We start from the raw sequence: 13,455 nt of genomic DNA, 5'->3' as shown, positions 1-13,455 counted from the left end.
GACTCAAAATGGTAAAATCAGGCCCTTTGTTTATATTGATGCTCATTTTTGCATGATTTACTTTTATGTGTATTTGATACAAAAAGGGTGATCACTTACATACATTGTCAAAATTTGTACTGGAGATCTGCGACACTTAATAAAAAGGAGAAAAGAATCGGACAGCAAACACAACACTCACTGGATAGAATCTGGGGTAAGGCAGGAGCAATTAAATGAAAATTGAAGAGAAAAAAAATAAGCTTACACTGAAGCAAATTTTGTTAAATTGTTCTCTATGCTGGTACTGTTGAAATAATATTAAACAAGTTACTTTTCTTAAGGAGGCTATTTTGCCAAATAAACATTGCAGTCTCTTTTATAGCCGTTGATTGGTCTCTAATTTCATGAATTTCTTTTTTCTAAAGGAATCCCGAGAATGTAAAGAAATTAGCATTGCATATTGCTAACCATGCTAGTTGGCATTTCTTGACTCACCATGCCATTGAAAGCATCCATTACTGATGCCAAAAAGAAACCTTAGGTTAATCATTCTCAAGCATTTGCACGTTAGCAGGGCACTTTCAGCTTATGCAAAGTTAATCAACAAAATAATCTCCATTAACATTAACAATGTTTAAAGTATAGTCTGCTAAATTACCCCATAATCAAAAATGTTCCAAAGGAAGATAATTGCACATTTTATGTTGTATCTTTCAATTCCCTTTGGTTACTCACTTTATGCTTCAAAATTTGCATCTTGAGTAAAGAAATTGCTATCCTGTTTGATGATGCCATTGAAGCAGAAAGAACTTAATGTTGTTGAATGGTTAGGGAACAGAGGATTCTGTGGGGATGTGAGTCCTACACAAGATGTCCGCTTTCAGGATGCCTCTAGCCAGCCGCTGTATCATTGGCTTTCTCAGTGAAAGGACACCTTGAACTTTCATTCACTGGCATTTCTCCACAGTGTTCAACAGTTTTATTCTGGGTCACTATTTTTGAAAGTTTGAAATGATTAAATTGGGAGACTAGCTGCTCTTTACAGAAAGATGGTTCATGTATAATGTGCTCATGGTAAAATCAAGTTTTACTACACGTAGTTGTATGAATGCTGTGTCTACATCACCCTAAGACCATAAGACCATAAGACATAGGAGCAGAATTAGGCCACTCGGCCCATCGAGTCTGCTCCGCCATTCAATCATGGCTCATATTTTTCTCATCCCCATTCTCCTGCCTTTTCCCCATAACCCCTGATCCCCTTATTAATCAAGAACCTATCTATCTCTGTCTTAAAGATACTCAATGACCTGGCCTCCACAGCCTTCTGTGGCAAAGAGTTCCACAGATTCACCACTCTCTGGCTGAAGAAATTCCTCCTCATCTTTGTTTTAAAGGATTGTCCCTTTAGCCTGATGTTGTGCCCTCTGGTTCTAGTTTTTCCTACTAGTGGAAACATCCTCTCTGCATCCATTCTATCCAGGCCTTGCAGTATCCTGTAAGTTTCAATAAGATCCCCCCTCATCCTTCTAAACTCCAACGAGTACAGACCCAGAGTCCTCAACCATTCCTCATACGACAAACTCTTCATTCCAGGGATCATCCTTGTGAACCTCCTCTGAACCCTTTCCAAGGCCAGCACATCCTTCCTTAGATATGGGGCCCAAAACTGCTCACAATACTCCAAATTCAAATGGGGTCTGACCAGAGCCTTATACAGTCTCAGAAGTACATCCCTGCTCTTGTATTCTAGCCCTCTCAACATGAATGCTAATATTTCATTTGCCTTCCTAACTGCCGACTGAGCTGCGCATTAACCTTAAGAGAATCGTGAACAATGACTCCCAAGTCCCTTTCTGTTTCTGATTTCCTAAGCATTTCCCCATTTAGAAAATAGCCTATGCCTCCATTCCTCCTTCCAAAGTGCATAATCTCACACTTTCCCACATTGTATTCCAACTGCCACTTCTTTGTCCACTCTCCTAGCCTGTCCAAGTCCTTCTGCAGCTCCCCTGTTTCCTCAATACTACCTGTCCCTCTACTTGTATCCTTGTATCATCTGCAAGCTTAGCAACAGCGTCTTCAGTTCTTTCCTCCAAATTGTTCATGTATATTGTGAAAAGTTGTGGTCCCAGCACTGACCCCTGAGGCTCACCACTAGTCACCATCTGCCATCCCCACTCTTTGCCTTCTGCCAATCAGCCAATCCTCTATCTATGCCAGGATCTTACCCTTAACACCATAGGCACTTAACTTATTTGACAGTCTCCTATGTGGCACCTTGTCAAAGGCCTTCTGGAAATCTAAATAAATCACATCCACTGGTTCTCCTTTACCTAACTTCCCATTTCAGTTATTTATATCAGTACATAAATGTAGGTGCAACAAAAACAGAAAACGCTGGAGAAACTCAGCAAGTCTGACAGCTTCTGTGGAGAAACGATGGAGCCAACGTTTCGAGGCAGAATGACCTGATGAAGGGTCATCCTGTCTCAAAGCCTTGGCTCTATTGTCTGTATCTTTAAGACCTGGTTGGCTGTAGAGATTCGCATTCTAATCAGTATTCTGTAACTTGATTTTGTGTCTCTGTGCCCTGTTTGAGAGCAGATTTCCACTCCATCTGACAAAGGAGCAGCGCTCCGAAAGCTAATGGCATTTGCTACCAAATAAACCTGTTGGACTTTAACCTGGTGTTGTTAAAACTCTTACTCTACTCTCTGTCCACAGGTGCAGTCAGGCCAGCTGAGTTTCTCCGGCATTTTCTGTTTTTGTTTCAGATTCCAGCATCCACAGCATTTTGCCTGTATTATAAATGTAGGTGATTCCCTTCATCCCTAAATATACTAATCTGCAAAAGTTAATTAAGTTAAATAGTTGCACTTTCTTGCTTAAATACCGATGTGCAAGCCAAATAGGTTGCCCATTCCACCAAGAACATCACAGTTACACATACATCTTCTGAAATGTATCATTATTTATATAAATCATTAAGGAATACATCCTTACATAAATAAAATAGTTTGAACCTATGTAGCGTTAGAATCTAAGGTGTTATATATGGTGTTTAAAGTGCCATTTTCGCTCATCTTTACTGATAAATCAATACATTAAAATTATTAAGCTCCTCTTAAATGTTATTAAATGTTTGTCCACCAGCTGTGATTCATGTTTTCTTTAATATTGAATCTAATACCGCAAGGAGCCTGGTCTTACACATGAAACCCAAAACACCATTGAGGATTTATCTGACAGTCAATCAAAAAGCCAAGAAGAAAAATGATGCATCCAGCTATCACTCTGAAGTCATCCTGCCAGTGTTGGTGTTCCTAACATTGGGCTGAATTTTAAATGCAGGTTTGGATCCGGATCAGAGGACAGGCCCACGATTGTGTTCTGCCAGAGGTGCACCGGATCCCAACTATGAACCGTTTTTGGAGAGGCCAGATTTGGTTTGGAATGGTAACCCATCTGCCAGTGGTAGTTAGCCAATGGAGGGGAATTAGGGTAAATGGGCCACGTTCCCACGACAACTGGGATTTCTAATCGGCAACGCGAGCAGGAGGTAGCGACCTGGATCACGGCGTGGAAACCGTGCCAGGATCCGGTCAGCAAAGGGGTGGATGTCATGTGTCATCCTGGCCATCCCGTGATGGGGCTGCTCCTCCACATTCATGGGCAGGCAGCTGAGGCATTTCTAAATATGAAACCTTATTTTCTAAGAGCACCTCATGTTAATGCACCCTCTCCCTCTCCCTCCCCATTATAAATTGGTGACGCCCAACTCAGCCAGTGGGATTGCCAGTGTGTTAAGGCTGGAAGGCCTCCAATGGTCCTCCAGCCTCCAGAATCCACAATCTTCCTCTCTGCCACGAAATTGGCCTCCACTTGGCTTCAAAATTCTTGGATTGTGACCCCTAGTGGTTCACGGGGTGAGAAATTGGGGTCATGATTTATTTGAGCTCTGCAGGGTATGGTGCATATAGATTGCCTTTGTGCTCTACATCTGGGGGAATAGTATTCTTGAGGACATTCTCTTCTGTCTCCCACTTCCTGACCACAAAACGAATAGAGAATATTCAGTTTGTTACAGGGGTATATGGAGCACCATCTGTCCCAAATCCAAACATGAATGAATCCAAGGCCACGAGGTGACTGTGCATCATTGAGGATTTATTTGACATTCAAATAGAGTAAAAGGCAAGAATAAGATACTGGAAGGATGATGCATCCAGCTACCCTGCTACAGCCTTCCTGCCAGTGTTCGTGTTGCTAACATTGAGTTGAATTTTAAATAAGGTTAGGGTCAGGTTTGAGGATGGTGCTCCAGTTATGGCAGGCCACAAATTAGGCCTGCATGACTTGATGAGGAGAGTGGCTCCATCTGCTTGTTGGACTCACTGCATGATTCACAGGAAACAACTAGCAACTAAAGAATGGAGCATAGAGGTGGTGAAGTGGTGCAGCAGGTCGTATCAATTAAACCTCCCCCACTTCACACGTGTCTAGTTACAAAACTGTGTGAAGACATGGGGGAGGGAGATTTCCCGTTCTGCCCGCCACGGGAATCATAGCGGACTGGGGGCAGATCATGCAAAGGTCTGGGATTTTCTGGTTTTGCCGCAACTGTGGCTGGAAAGTCCAGCCCACAAGGCCTGGTCATGATGTGTTGTTTTGGACTGAGGCCTGCTGGTTGTCTGGAGGATGGGTACTGCAATGGCTTCCTGAACTGAACAAGTGTTTGCATTTGCAATGGACTGCAAACAAACAGCATTCATTGATTTTCTTTTCTGTGAGCAAACCCAGATTTGCTTCCTTGCTTATGTGACAGACATATTTGGGAACGTAAATGAACTGAATGCAAATGTGCAAAGAAAGAACACAAACATTCTCAACCGACTGATCCATTCACAGCATCCATGGAGAAAATTGCATTTTGGAAGAGCAATGTACTGAAGTTGAACTCTAAGATGGTGACTTAGCAGTCACGCGCCATGGTTGCAAACTGCATAATGGCTGGTACATCTCGCGAGAAACCAAAAACTGGATTTGTGCGAGATTTCAATTCAGGATCTTCCCCGCCCCCTCCGATGTCACAATCAGGTTCACAAACAGGAAGAGCACGAGCTTGATTAGCATATATCAGCGTGAATTATAATATAATTTGCGGGCCTAATACCGCTACTTCCACCCTCAGCGTATCATCCCACCCAGCCAATGTGACATCACGCCAGCCTGGAATCGCTACTGGTTTTCAAAAATGAAAACCAGTCGTGCTGACCACGCTGGGGGGCACAGGTAGGTATAGCCCTGGGATAGTGAGGGACATGCCAGGGGGCAGTGCCAACCTGCCAGTGGAAACTTGCCAGGATGGCAGTGCCAAGGCAGGCCCTCTGGAGAGCCTCAATGGGGGAGGGTGGAATAGGCCCTGGGTGGGATTGTACAGACTCGATGGGCTGAATGGCCTCCTTCTGTACTGTAGGGATTCTATGATTCTATGTATGGTAGGAGGGCAAGCCACGATGCTTGTGGGGTGGGGAGCATGCCCTGATGCCTGCAGGGGTGGGGGGGAAGGGGGGGGGGGCGATGCCTGTGAGGGGATGATGCACCAATGCCTGTGGGATGGGGGGGGGGGGGTCCTTCAGGTCCCTGGGGGTGGGATTTAGTGCAGATCAGGGTGCCCTTTAAAGATGGCACCTCGATCTCTATGGACCCAGCAGTGTCGGCTCTGTCATGCCTCGTCCTGCCAGAGCGATGATGCAAACCACGCCCTCAGAGTGCCACAAAATCTGGAGAGAAAACTCGACTGTGCAGCTGAGGAGTTACACACCAGTTTTGGTCTAAAATTGATAAGCTTATGAATTTTGGGACCATTCCACCCAAAAACAAACTTACCCAAATTTTCACGTTTTGTCCGACAATGAAACCAAACAGTACACCACTCATGTGATAACCAACCACCTTTGCCACCTGGGTGCACACCTTGCATCATTTTTCCCCAATCAGGATGTGACAAAGTTTGACTGGGACCAAAACCACTTTCAATATCAGCTTGAACACTTGGATTTCTTGCAGCCAAAATCGAATGGCTTATTGATAATTCATGATCGATTTGTACATCAAATAATTTCTAGATTTTCCCTGCCAAAATTCTGATTCACTGTGAAGAAAACCATCCTGACATTCCATTACAGTAATCTTGTTCCTTTAGCTAGCATGTATTTGTGTGCAGCTAGATTTCGTGGTAATTATCTGCATCAAATCTCGATATCGATCAACCATCAACCCGAGATGCCACATCAGTGTATCAACCACATTGCTGTATTTTGAGAGTCTGTTGCAACATGCATGTCTATGTGACTTATTACCCCTCCATGAGTACATAAAATAACATTTTCACAAGATAGTTTTAAAAACACAGATTTTCATGTGTATTTGATGTATTGTATTTTTATCTTTAATATGCAAATATTTCAAATTAAATATTGAATGTTAGTATGCTGCTGTTTTGTTTTTGTTGGCATCTGGGGCCATGCCAATTTTCAAGCATTAAAATGGAGTCACGTTGCTAAATAATTTGGTAAGTACTGCTTTAAAGCTCTGGGTGGATGTGTAGGTTTGGGACACAAAACTGTTTGGGTTATCAAGCCCAGAATGAAGAATCCAGCCAATTGTCTCCATGTAATGTGATGGGTAGATATTTTTGCCTGATGTACTAAATCAATCATTGTGTCTTCTGCCAATGCAAGATGGCTGACGGCACCTGTCTGTGTATGTACGCTTGTCTGCGCATGCGCAGAAAACCTAATGCTGAATCTTGCTGACAGTGCAAAACAGATGCACAAATTTAAACAGCCACCCAGAATTTGAGGGCAAATTGGTGCAGAGTTTTGTGTCGCTAACTTGGGCATATTGAATCATCCAAGTACAGAACATTAAGAAAAATCAGCTGAAAAGGATCACATACCCATAAGGGAACCAGCCTCTTTCCCAATCTGCTGGGAAATAGCTGCTCTCGCATTTTAATGGAGTTCAAAGTCTCCATCCTCTATGTAAACACTTGATTGTTTGAAATGGGTGCATGCCATAGAAAAAGATGCAGCTAAAGGAAATTTCCTAGGCAAAAAATGGGTATTGTATTTTGTTCTGAATAAAATAGCTCTCTCTATGGTTCCAAAACCCTAAAAAAAAGAGAAACTAAATGATGAGGATGAGCATCACACAGAGGTTAGAGGAATCAGCAAACTCTATCGGAGTGAGATCAAGAACCCCAAGGAGTTAAGCGGTACAACTGGGCATGCACTACATTGGCAACAAATGCAGCCTAAATAAATTCAACCTGATCCTGATAGAATTCTCAACTCTCTCAGGTGCCCACCTGGGAGCAGGTGTGGCAAGTTACCCAGATCCCTGTTACAGAATACCAGATCAGCAGGGTATTCAAGATAATATTTAGTACAATACAATGCCAATACATATCACTTGCCAGAAGGCAAAATTTTCACTTGTGCTGTCAAGCAACCATTGCTAACAATGTATGTGAGGCGAGACACAGTATCAAGCTTAAGCAAGTGGCTTTGCACAAATGCTAAGCAAAGTAATAATTCAGAAGACTGGGAGAAATACAGAAAACAATAAAGGCATACAAAGAAAACAATGACTTGACATTTTAAGTGCCATAGATGAATTAATTTGTAGTAGCAGTTCCAAGCAGGACAACGGAAATAGAATATAGAAGGCAGCAGAAACAGCTGGGTTGCATCTTGTTAAATAAAAGCAGAGCAGAGAATAATCTGTTCCTGAAATCAGCTAGGTGGTGGCAGAATCAGCTGGTGTGAATCACAGGAAAGTATTCAAAGAAAGGGAACAGATACAGAAGGCAAGAAAAATAAATGCAGTAAGGGGAACAGTAGAAGTGAGTTCAGAAGAGTAAGTAACTAAACATAGCAATTATATTCAGAAATTAGAATCAATAGGGAGTGAGTGTGGAGACCTTAACTAAGAAAGCGCAAGGTTTAATATAAGGTTGGAGAAAATGTTCTATAGGAAGCAGAAAGGTTATCAAGAAGGCTGAGTGCAGAGAAGTGAGCGAGTGTGAGGAATCCACTGGCAATTTCAGGATGAGAGCTGTGGAATGAGATTGAGAGCACACTATCATCAGGGTCTTTGCAGACATCAGGTGAACTTGGAAATCAACGGGAGTGAAATGGGGACTCACATGTAGCTGAGGGTAAGAAGCAGAACCCAACAAGGACACAGCTGAGATGGACGTTTGCAGGGAGTTCTGAGTACAGGACTGAGTTTCACAGAAACCACCAAAAGTGTGAGCTCTGAGGGCTGGAACATCAAGTCTACTGTTCATCACAAAACTCTTCACCAGTAGGTATTGAATTATATTAACAGCTATTGGATCAGATAGATGTAAAATAAATCAGCCTGCAGAGGTTACAGCTTCAGGGAGCTCCCAGAAAACTGAACCACATATAAATAGATGCCAAATGAACAATATTCCTTTTAAACTTGGTAATCTTACTTCTGTATTATTGACAGATTTAAAATATAAGATTCTCAATTGTGAATTGAATATTCTGTTTGGATTAGGAGCTAAAGATGGTATATTATGCACAAGAATGTAACTTTGTTAATGGCAAAATATAAATAAGACAAATGTAGTAAGTCACCCAGATTACCATAGATGACCTTTGAGGGGGAGAGCTGACTGGTGGCGATTTAACCTGAGGATCACCACACCTCAGGCAATGGGCAAGGTTGGGAAGGTTGGCCTTCATGAATAACCTCAGCTGGTACAGGAATTGAACACACGTTGTAGGCATTCCTCTGCATCACCAACCAGCTGTTCAGCCAACCGAGCTAAACAGACCCCCTAAAATGTAGTAAATAACCCTTTAACAAATGTGCTACCATCTATTACAATCAAAATACTTCAAATACAGCCACTGGCATTATTGATATTTTGCAGGCTAATGATGCATACTATTAGACCAAGCAAACTATGTGAGTGGATCATTAAAAGCCTGGTTATGTGCAAAGAACATGTACCTCACCATACCTTTTTCCCCTGGTTTTCCAATAAATCCTGGAAGTCCATCAAATCCATCGAGACCACGGTCCCCTTTTGGTCCTGAACAGCAACAATTAGTTATTTTAAACCATACTTTAATTATCAATTTTTTGTCTCTGAAAATTAGATAATGTAAGCAAAGTTCAGCAATAATGACCATGATTCTCCCATCTCGACCCGCAACTTTTCTGGCGGGTCGGGGTGGGAGATGTGCATCACCGGCCTTGTTCCAGGATATGCGCATGCGTTCCCGATGGATGCGCATCTCCCAGAGCCGGCGAACAGTCGCCGGTCAGACCACACTGGAAACCGGCGGGAAGAGAGGTAAGTAATTTGAATCTTTTTTTAATATGTTTTAAATGTAGTTTAAATCTAATTATCAGGAACGTACGGTCCTGATTGAATCTCCCACCCCGCCAGGAGTACTTCATTCCGGCGGGGTTTAGACTAGCTCCCCACATTCGGGGAACTAGCGGGAGACCCCGCCAGAATGAGGGGGGGGCAATTGGGGTCTTCCAGGGGGTCGGGTGGCGGGGAGGTGCTGCCCCTGGGCATGGGCACCCTTGCAGTGCCAACCTGTGCCCCTGGCACTGCCCAAGGGGCAAAGTGTCCATGCCCAGAGGGCACCTTGGCACTATCATTGGGCATCAGGCAGTACCATTGTGGACAGGGCCTAGGGGCAATCCATGGGGAGTGGGGTCCCACTGCCACTCTGCAGACAGGATCGGTCTGGGATGGTGGGAGGGTGGCAATTGGGGCTGGTGGTGGGTATGGTCTGCCAGGGGGGGTGGCCCGCCTCACGGAGGTGGTCAGCGGGGGGAGGCTCTGCTGGGGTGACGGGGGTAGGGGGATCGCCACTGCTGGGGGAGTGGGCTGGACATCGGGGTGCTCCAGGGCGGGAGGGTGTCAGGGCTGGCCCGGGAATTGTTGTGGGGGCCGCGTTCGGGCCGTGGGGCGGCCTGGTGAGGCAGCACTACAGGGGTCCCGGGTTGGCCAGGTCAATCGCTGGCCAGCAAACGGGGAGTCTGACAGATCAGAGCCACTGCGCATGTGCAGAGTTCTGGAACTGTCAAACTCTGGCGCGAATAGGTCCCGCCCCCCTCGCTTTTTAATGAGATTCACGTCTGGGACCTCTGCAGTGCACAGAGTGCAGAAATTTGGGTGAAAAGCTGAACTGACATAACAGTCGTGATTTAGAACTGTTTTCCCGCCAACTCAGCGCTTTTGAGAGAATCGCAGCCAACATGTAAGAGTAATTTTAACAAAATCCCAGTCTCAGGATAGGGGGAATAGCCATTTCAGGCTGAGATAAGAAATTTCTTCACTCAGAGAGTTGTGAATCTTTGGATTTTTCTACCTGGGAGGACCATGGATGCTCAGCAATTGAATACATTCAAGATTGAGATTATTGAAGGAATGAATGGATACGGAGATCAGGTGGAAAATGGAGTTGAAGTCAAGGGTCAGCCATGATCTTATGAAATGGAGCAGCAGGATCCAATGGCCTACTCTTGCTCCTATTTCGGAAACTTTTTTGCTGTTTACTATTTATCAGTATTAAACATGCATTAATATTGATTCCCTCTTTAAAGTATCCTGTGTTTGAATTGGTCAAATCATGTACCTAGGAAATAATATCCAGCTTACCCTTTTCTCCAGTAGCACCCTTTATGCCGGCTGATCCTGGAGATCCAGGGAGACCTGCTATCCCCTGGTCTCCTTTCTCACCTGGGGGCCCTATAAAAGATGAAAGATAACAAATGTTGAATTGATGTTATTAAATTCAGGTTGAAAGTATCTTTATCTCATCTATAAACAGAGTAAGCAATGAACTTGATCAAACCAATAATGGCAGATATGACCATTCAATGACAGTGTTGGATAAGACATCAGCGAGATCCCAATGTTACATACAATCTAGCATTAAGTTACAAAACACATGTTTAAACTACAACTTTAGAAATATTAACAAAATATTTATGGTTCTGTGCACCTATTTTGGATATTTACTTTGGTTTTCATTCTATGAATTATGTTGTTAAAATTTAAGAAGAAATTCTTAAGTGGAACTCGATTATAAAATGAACAATGTATCTGATGACAGCTCTTTGCTTTGATCTTTCTGCCATATCACTCCATAATGAACACTAATACGGTATTGTGAAAAATCAAAGGTGCCATTTGCAATTTGGAATTACTGTTAACTGACTACAAGCTGGTCCTTCCAATCTCTCGCTGTTACAGTTAGCCACATTGCAGTGACTATGCCATTCTGTTCATATCAGTCCTCTGATTCCAATGACAGAACAATTTATTTTTACAATTAACTGCCTTGTTACATTGCAGACACTGGAAGAGATTGCAAAGGTGGGCAGTGTCAAGGCGGGAAATATCTCACTGGAGTAGATGATGATACTGTTCTGAAATTGAGGAGAGTAAACAATTACATACAACTTGTGCTTTACCTGTCCTGGGAGAACTTGAAAATAGGTAGCAAAAATGTGAAAAGCACAGACATGCTTCAACACACTAAGCATAAAAGATCAATCGATTTGACAAATGGATTTATATCCCCAGTTGCACTTTCAAGTTCCTAAAAATATTGATTGAACGGTCTCATCTTTTACTTTGAAAGAAATTACCAAAACTAGGAAAATTACACTTGATCTGGTATCAAAATAATGATATTTCTCCATTGCAAACCTGATAGCCAACATGGAGGAAAGATTTAGTACTTTTTTTAATGGGGTTAGTAGTACAACCCAGGTACAATAATGCTGAGAAATTAGATATAGCTCTTGGGGCTAAAGGGATCAATGGGGGAAGGGAGATCAGGATTTGATTTTGATGATCAGCCATGATCAAAATGAATGGCGGAGCAGGCCCAAAGGGCCAAATGGCCTACTCCTGCTTCTAGTTTCGATATTTCTATGAATGTCTCTTTAGACCCCAGCACACCTGCATTGCCTTTTGCTGACCTCATTAATTAAATACATATTTGACAGAATTGACACTCAGTGCATGAAACATTGGTGAGTTTCATAGGGGCAAAGATTTTGCTACCTTCTATTAGCAATCCATAGAAAGGCTAACTGGTGCTGCTTGAAGAAAAATAGCTTAAAATTTGCAAAATGTTCAGGAAGGCGCACAGGCAGCGAGGGTCCAGCTGTAGAAGCAGCGAGTGGACTGAATTGTCACAAAGCATTGATAAAGTTGTACTTATTGACCTGGAAATAGGAGAGCAGCAAAAAAAACCCAACAGAAATAGCTGTAGCGGGGGGAAAAGCAACTTCTAGCAATGGTCCAGAAATAATGGAGCAGATTTCCCTTTTATTACATAGTTCATGTGTGTGCTCTGGTTGGTCCACTGTTCAGGCACTCCATTTAATCATATTGATTACATTTAAGACTATATTACAATATGCAGTTGCTTGCTGGTTGTGTTGTCGGGACCACTGCAATGGATGCTTATACAAGCCTTAGAACCGCATAACTTGGAACACTGGTGACCAAAGCAATGTAGTATTATTAGCACCAAAACATGGTTTATTGCTCCATGTGTTTTCACTTTGTTCCTTCATATAGCTTCAGCAACACATTTAGGGGCTAATAATAGTGACCATGATCATGGTAATACTGCACACAAGCTCTAAGAAGTAAGTATATGGTTTATTTTACAATTCATCTATTGCATCAGTTTTACCTGCTTCTCCAGGTTCACCCTGTTCACCCTTTTGTCCTGGTACTGGGGGGCAGCAGTCACAGCAGTTAAAAAGGAACTCGTCAGAATCAATAGTAAAATTTCCATTATCTTCAAAAGGAGGCACAGTTGGGAAGGTGTCAAATAAACGGAGAGATGTTGATTTCAGTGTGGAACTTTCAGATGAAAGACCTGAATTATCAGTGGCAAGTTCCTCTGCAGGTACAGTCGAGGTTGGAAATAGAGCTCCTGTAAAAACATCTTCTTTCTTAAATTCAGCTTTTGGAGATGGTGTACTTTTTCCTACTATTTGTGCTATGAAGAGGAACAACAGAAGGAGCTTAGCGTGCCATGGAAGGCTAAACATCCTTGCAGCTGAAAAAGAGAGTCAATATTTTAACAATACATGGAAGCAAGAGATTAAAAAAATTCATATGTCAAGCACCATCATAAAATCCACTTCTGTTTGCATTGTTAGAAGAATTTTTAATGTATAAAAAGTAGTTTATATGCGTACAGAATATGTAACAGTGATGTTCGAAAGTACAATATCATTTTGACATGACCAATGGGGTTTGCAATACATCCATCAGGCATGCCACATTGAGAGTGCCAACATAAATTTTATGGCGCTCAGTACAGATATGCAGTAGCCAGCATGTACAATGATGAGCCAAATGGCCTTCTTCTGCAT

The 13,455-nt window shown here is 42.7% G+C and overlaps 1 protein-coding gene across 1 annotated transcript in view; it reads right to left on the bottom strand.

The window, feature by feature from the left end:
• The window catches only part of otol1b (otolin 1b), a 29,032-nt gene extending 15,904 nt beyond the window's left edge, over nt 1-13,128 (bottom strand). Inside the window, exons 1-3 of the mRNA XM_078202612.1 lie at nt 12,765-13,128; nt 10,709-10,798; nt 9,050-9,121 (exon numbers count right to left, since the gene is read on the bottom strand). Of these exons, the coding sequence (XP_078058738.1) occupies nt 9,050-9,121; nt 10,709-10,798; nt 12,765-13,128 (526 nt within the window). The remainder of the gene's footprint in view (nt 1-9,049; nt 9,122-10,708; nt 10,799-12,764) is intronic.
• Between the last annotated feature and the right edge of the window lie 327 nt (nt 13,129-13,455).

Source organism: Mustelus asterias, chromosome 3, assembly GCF_964213995.1.
Source record: "Mustelus asterias chromosome 3, sMusAst1.hap1.1, whole genome shotgun sequence".
In the NCBI taxonomy this organism is placed as follows: Eukaryota; Metazoa; Chordata; class Chondrichthyes; order Carcharhiniformes; family Triakidae; genus Mustelus; species Mustelus asterias.
This window is presented reverse-complemented; position numbering and strand designations above follow the sequence as displayed.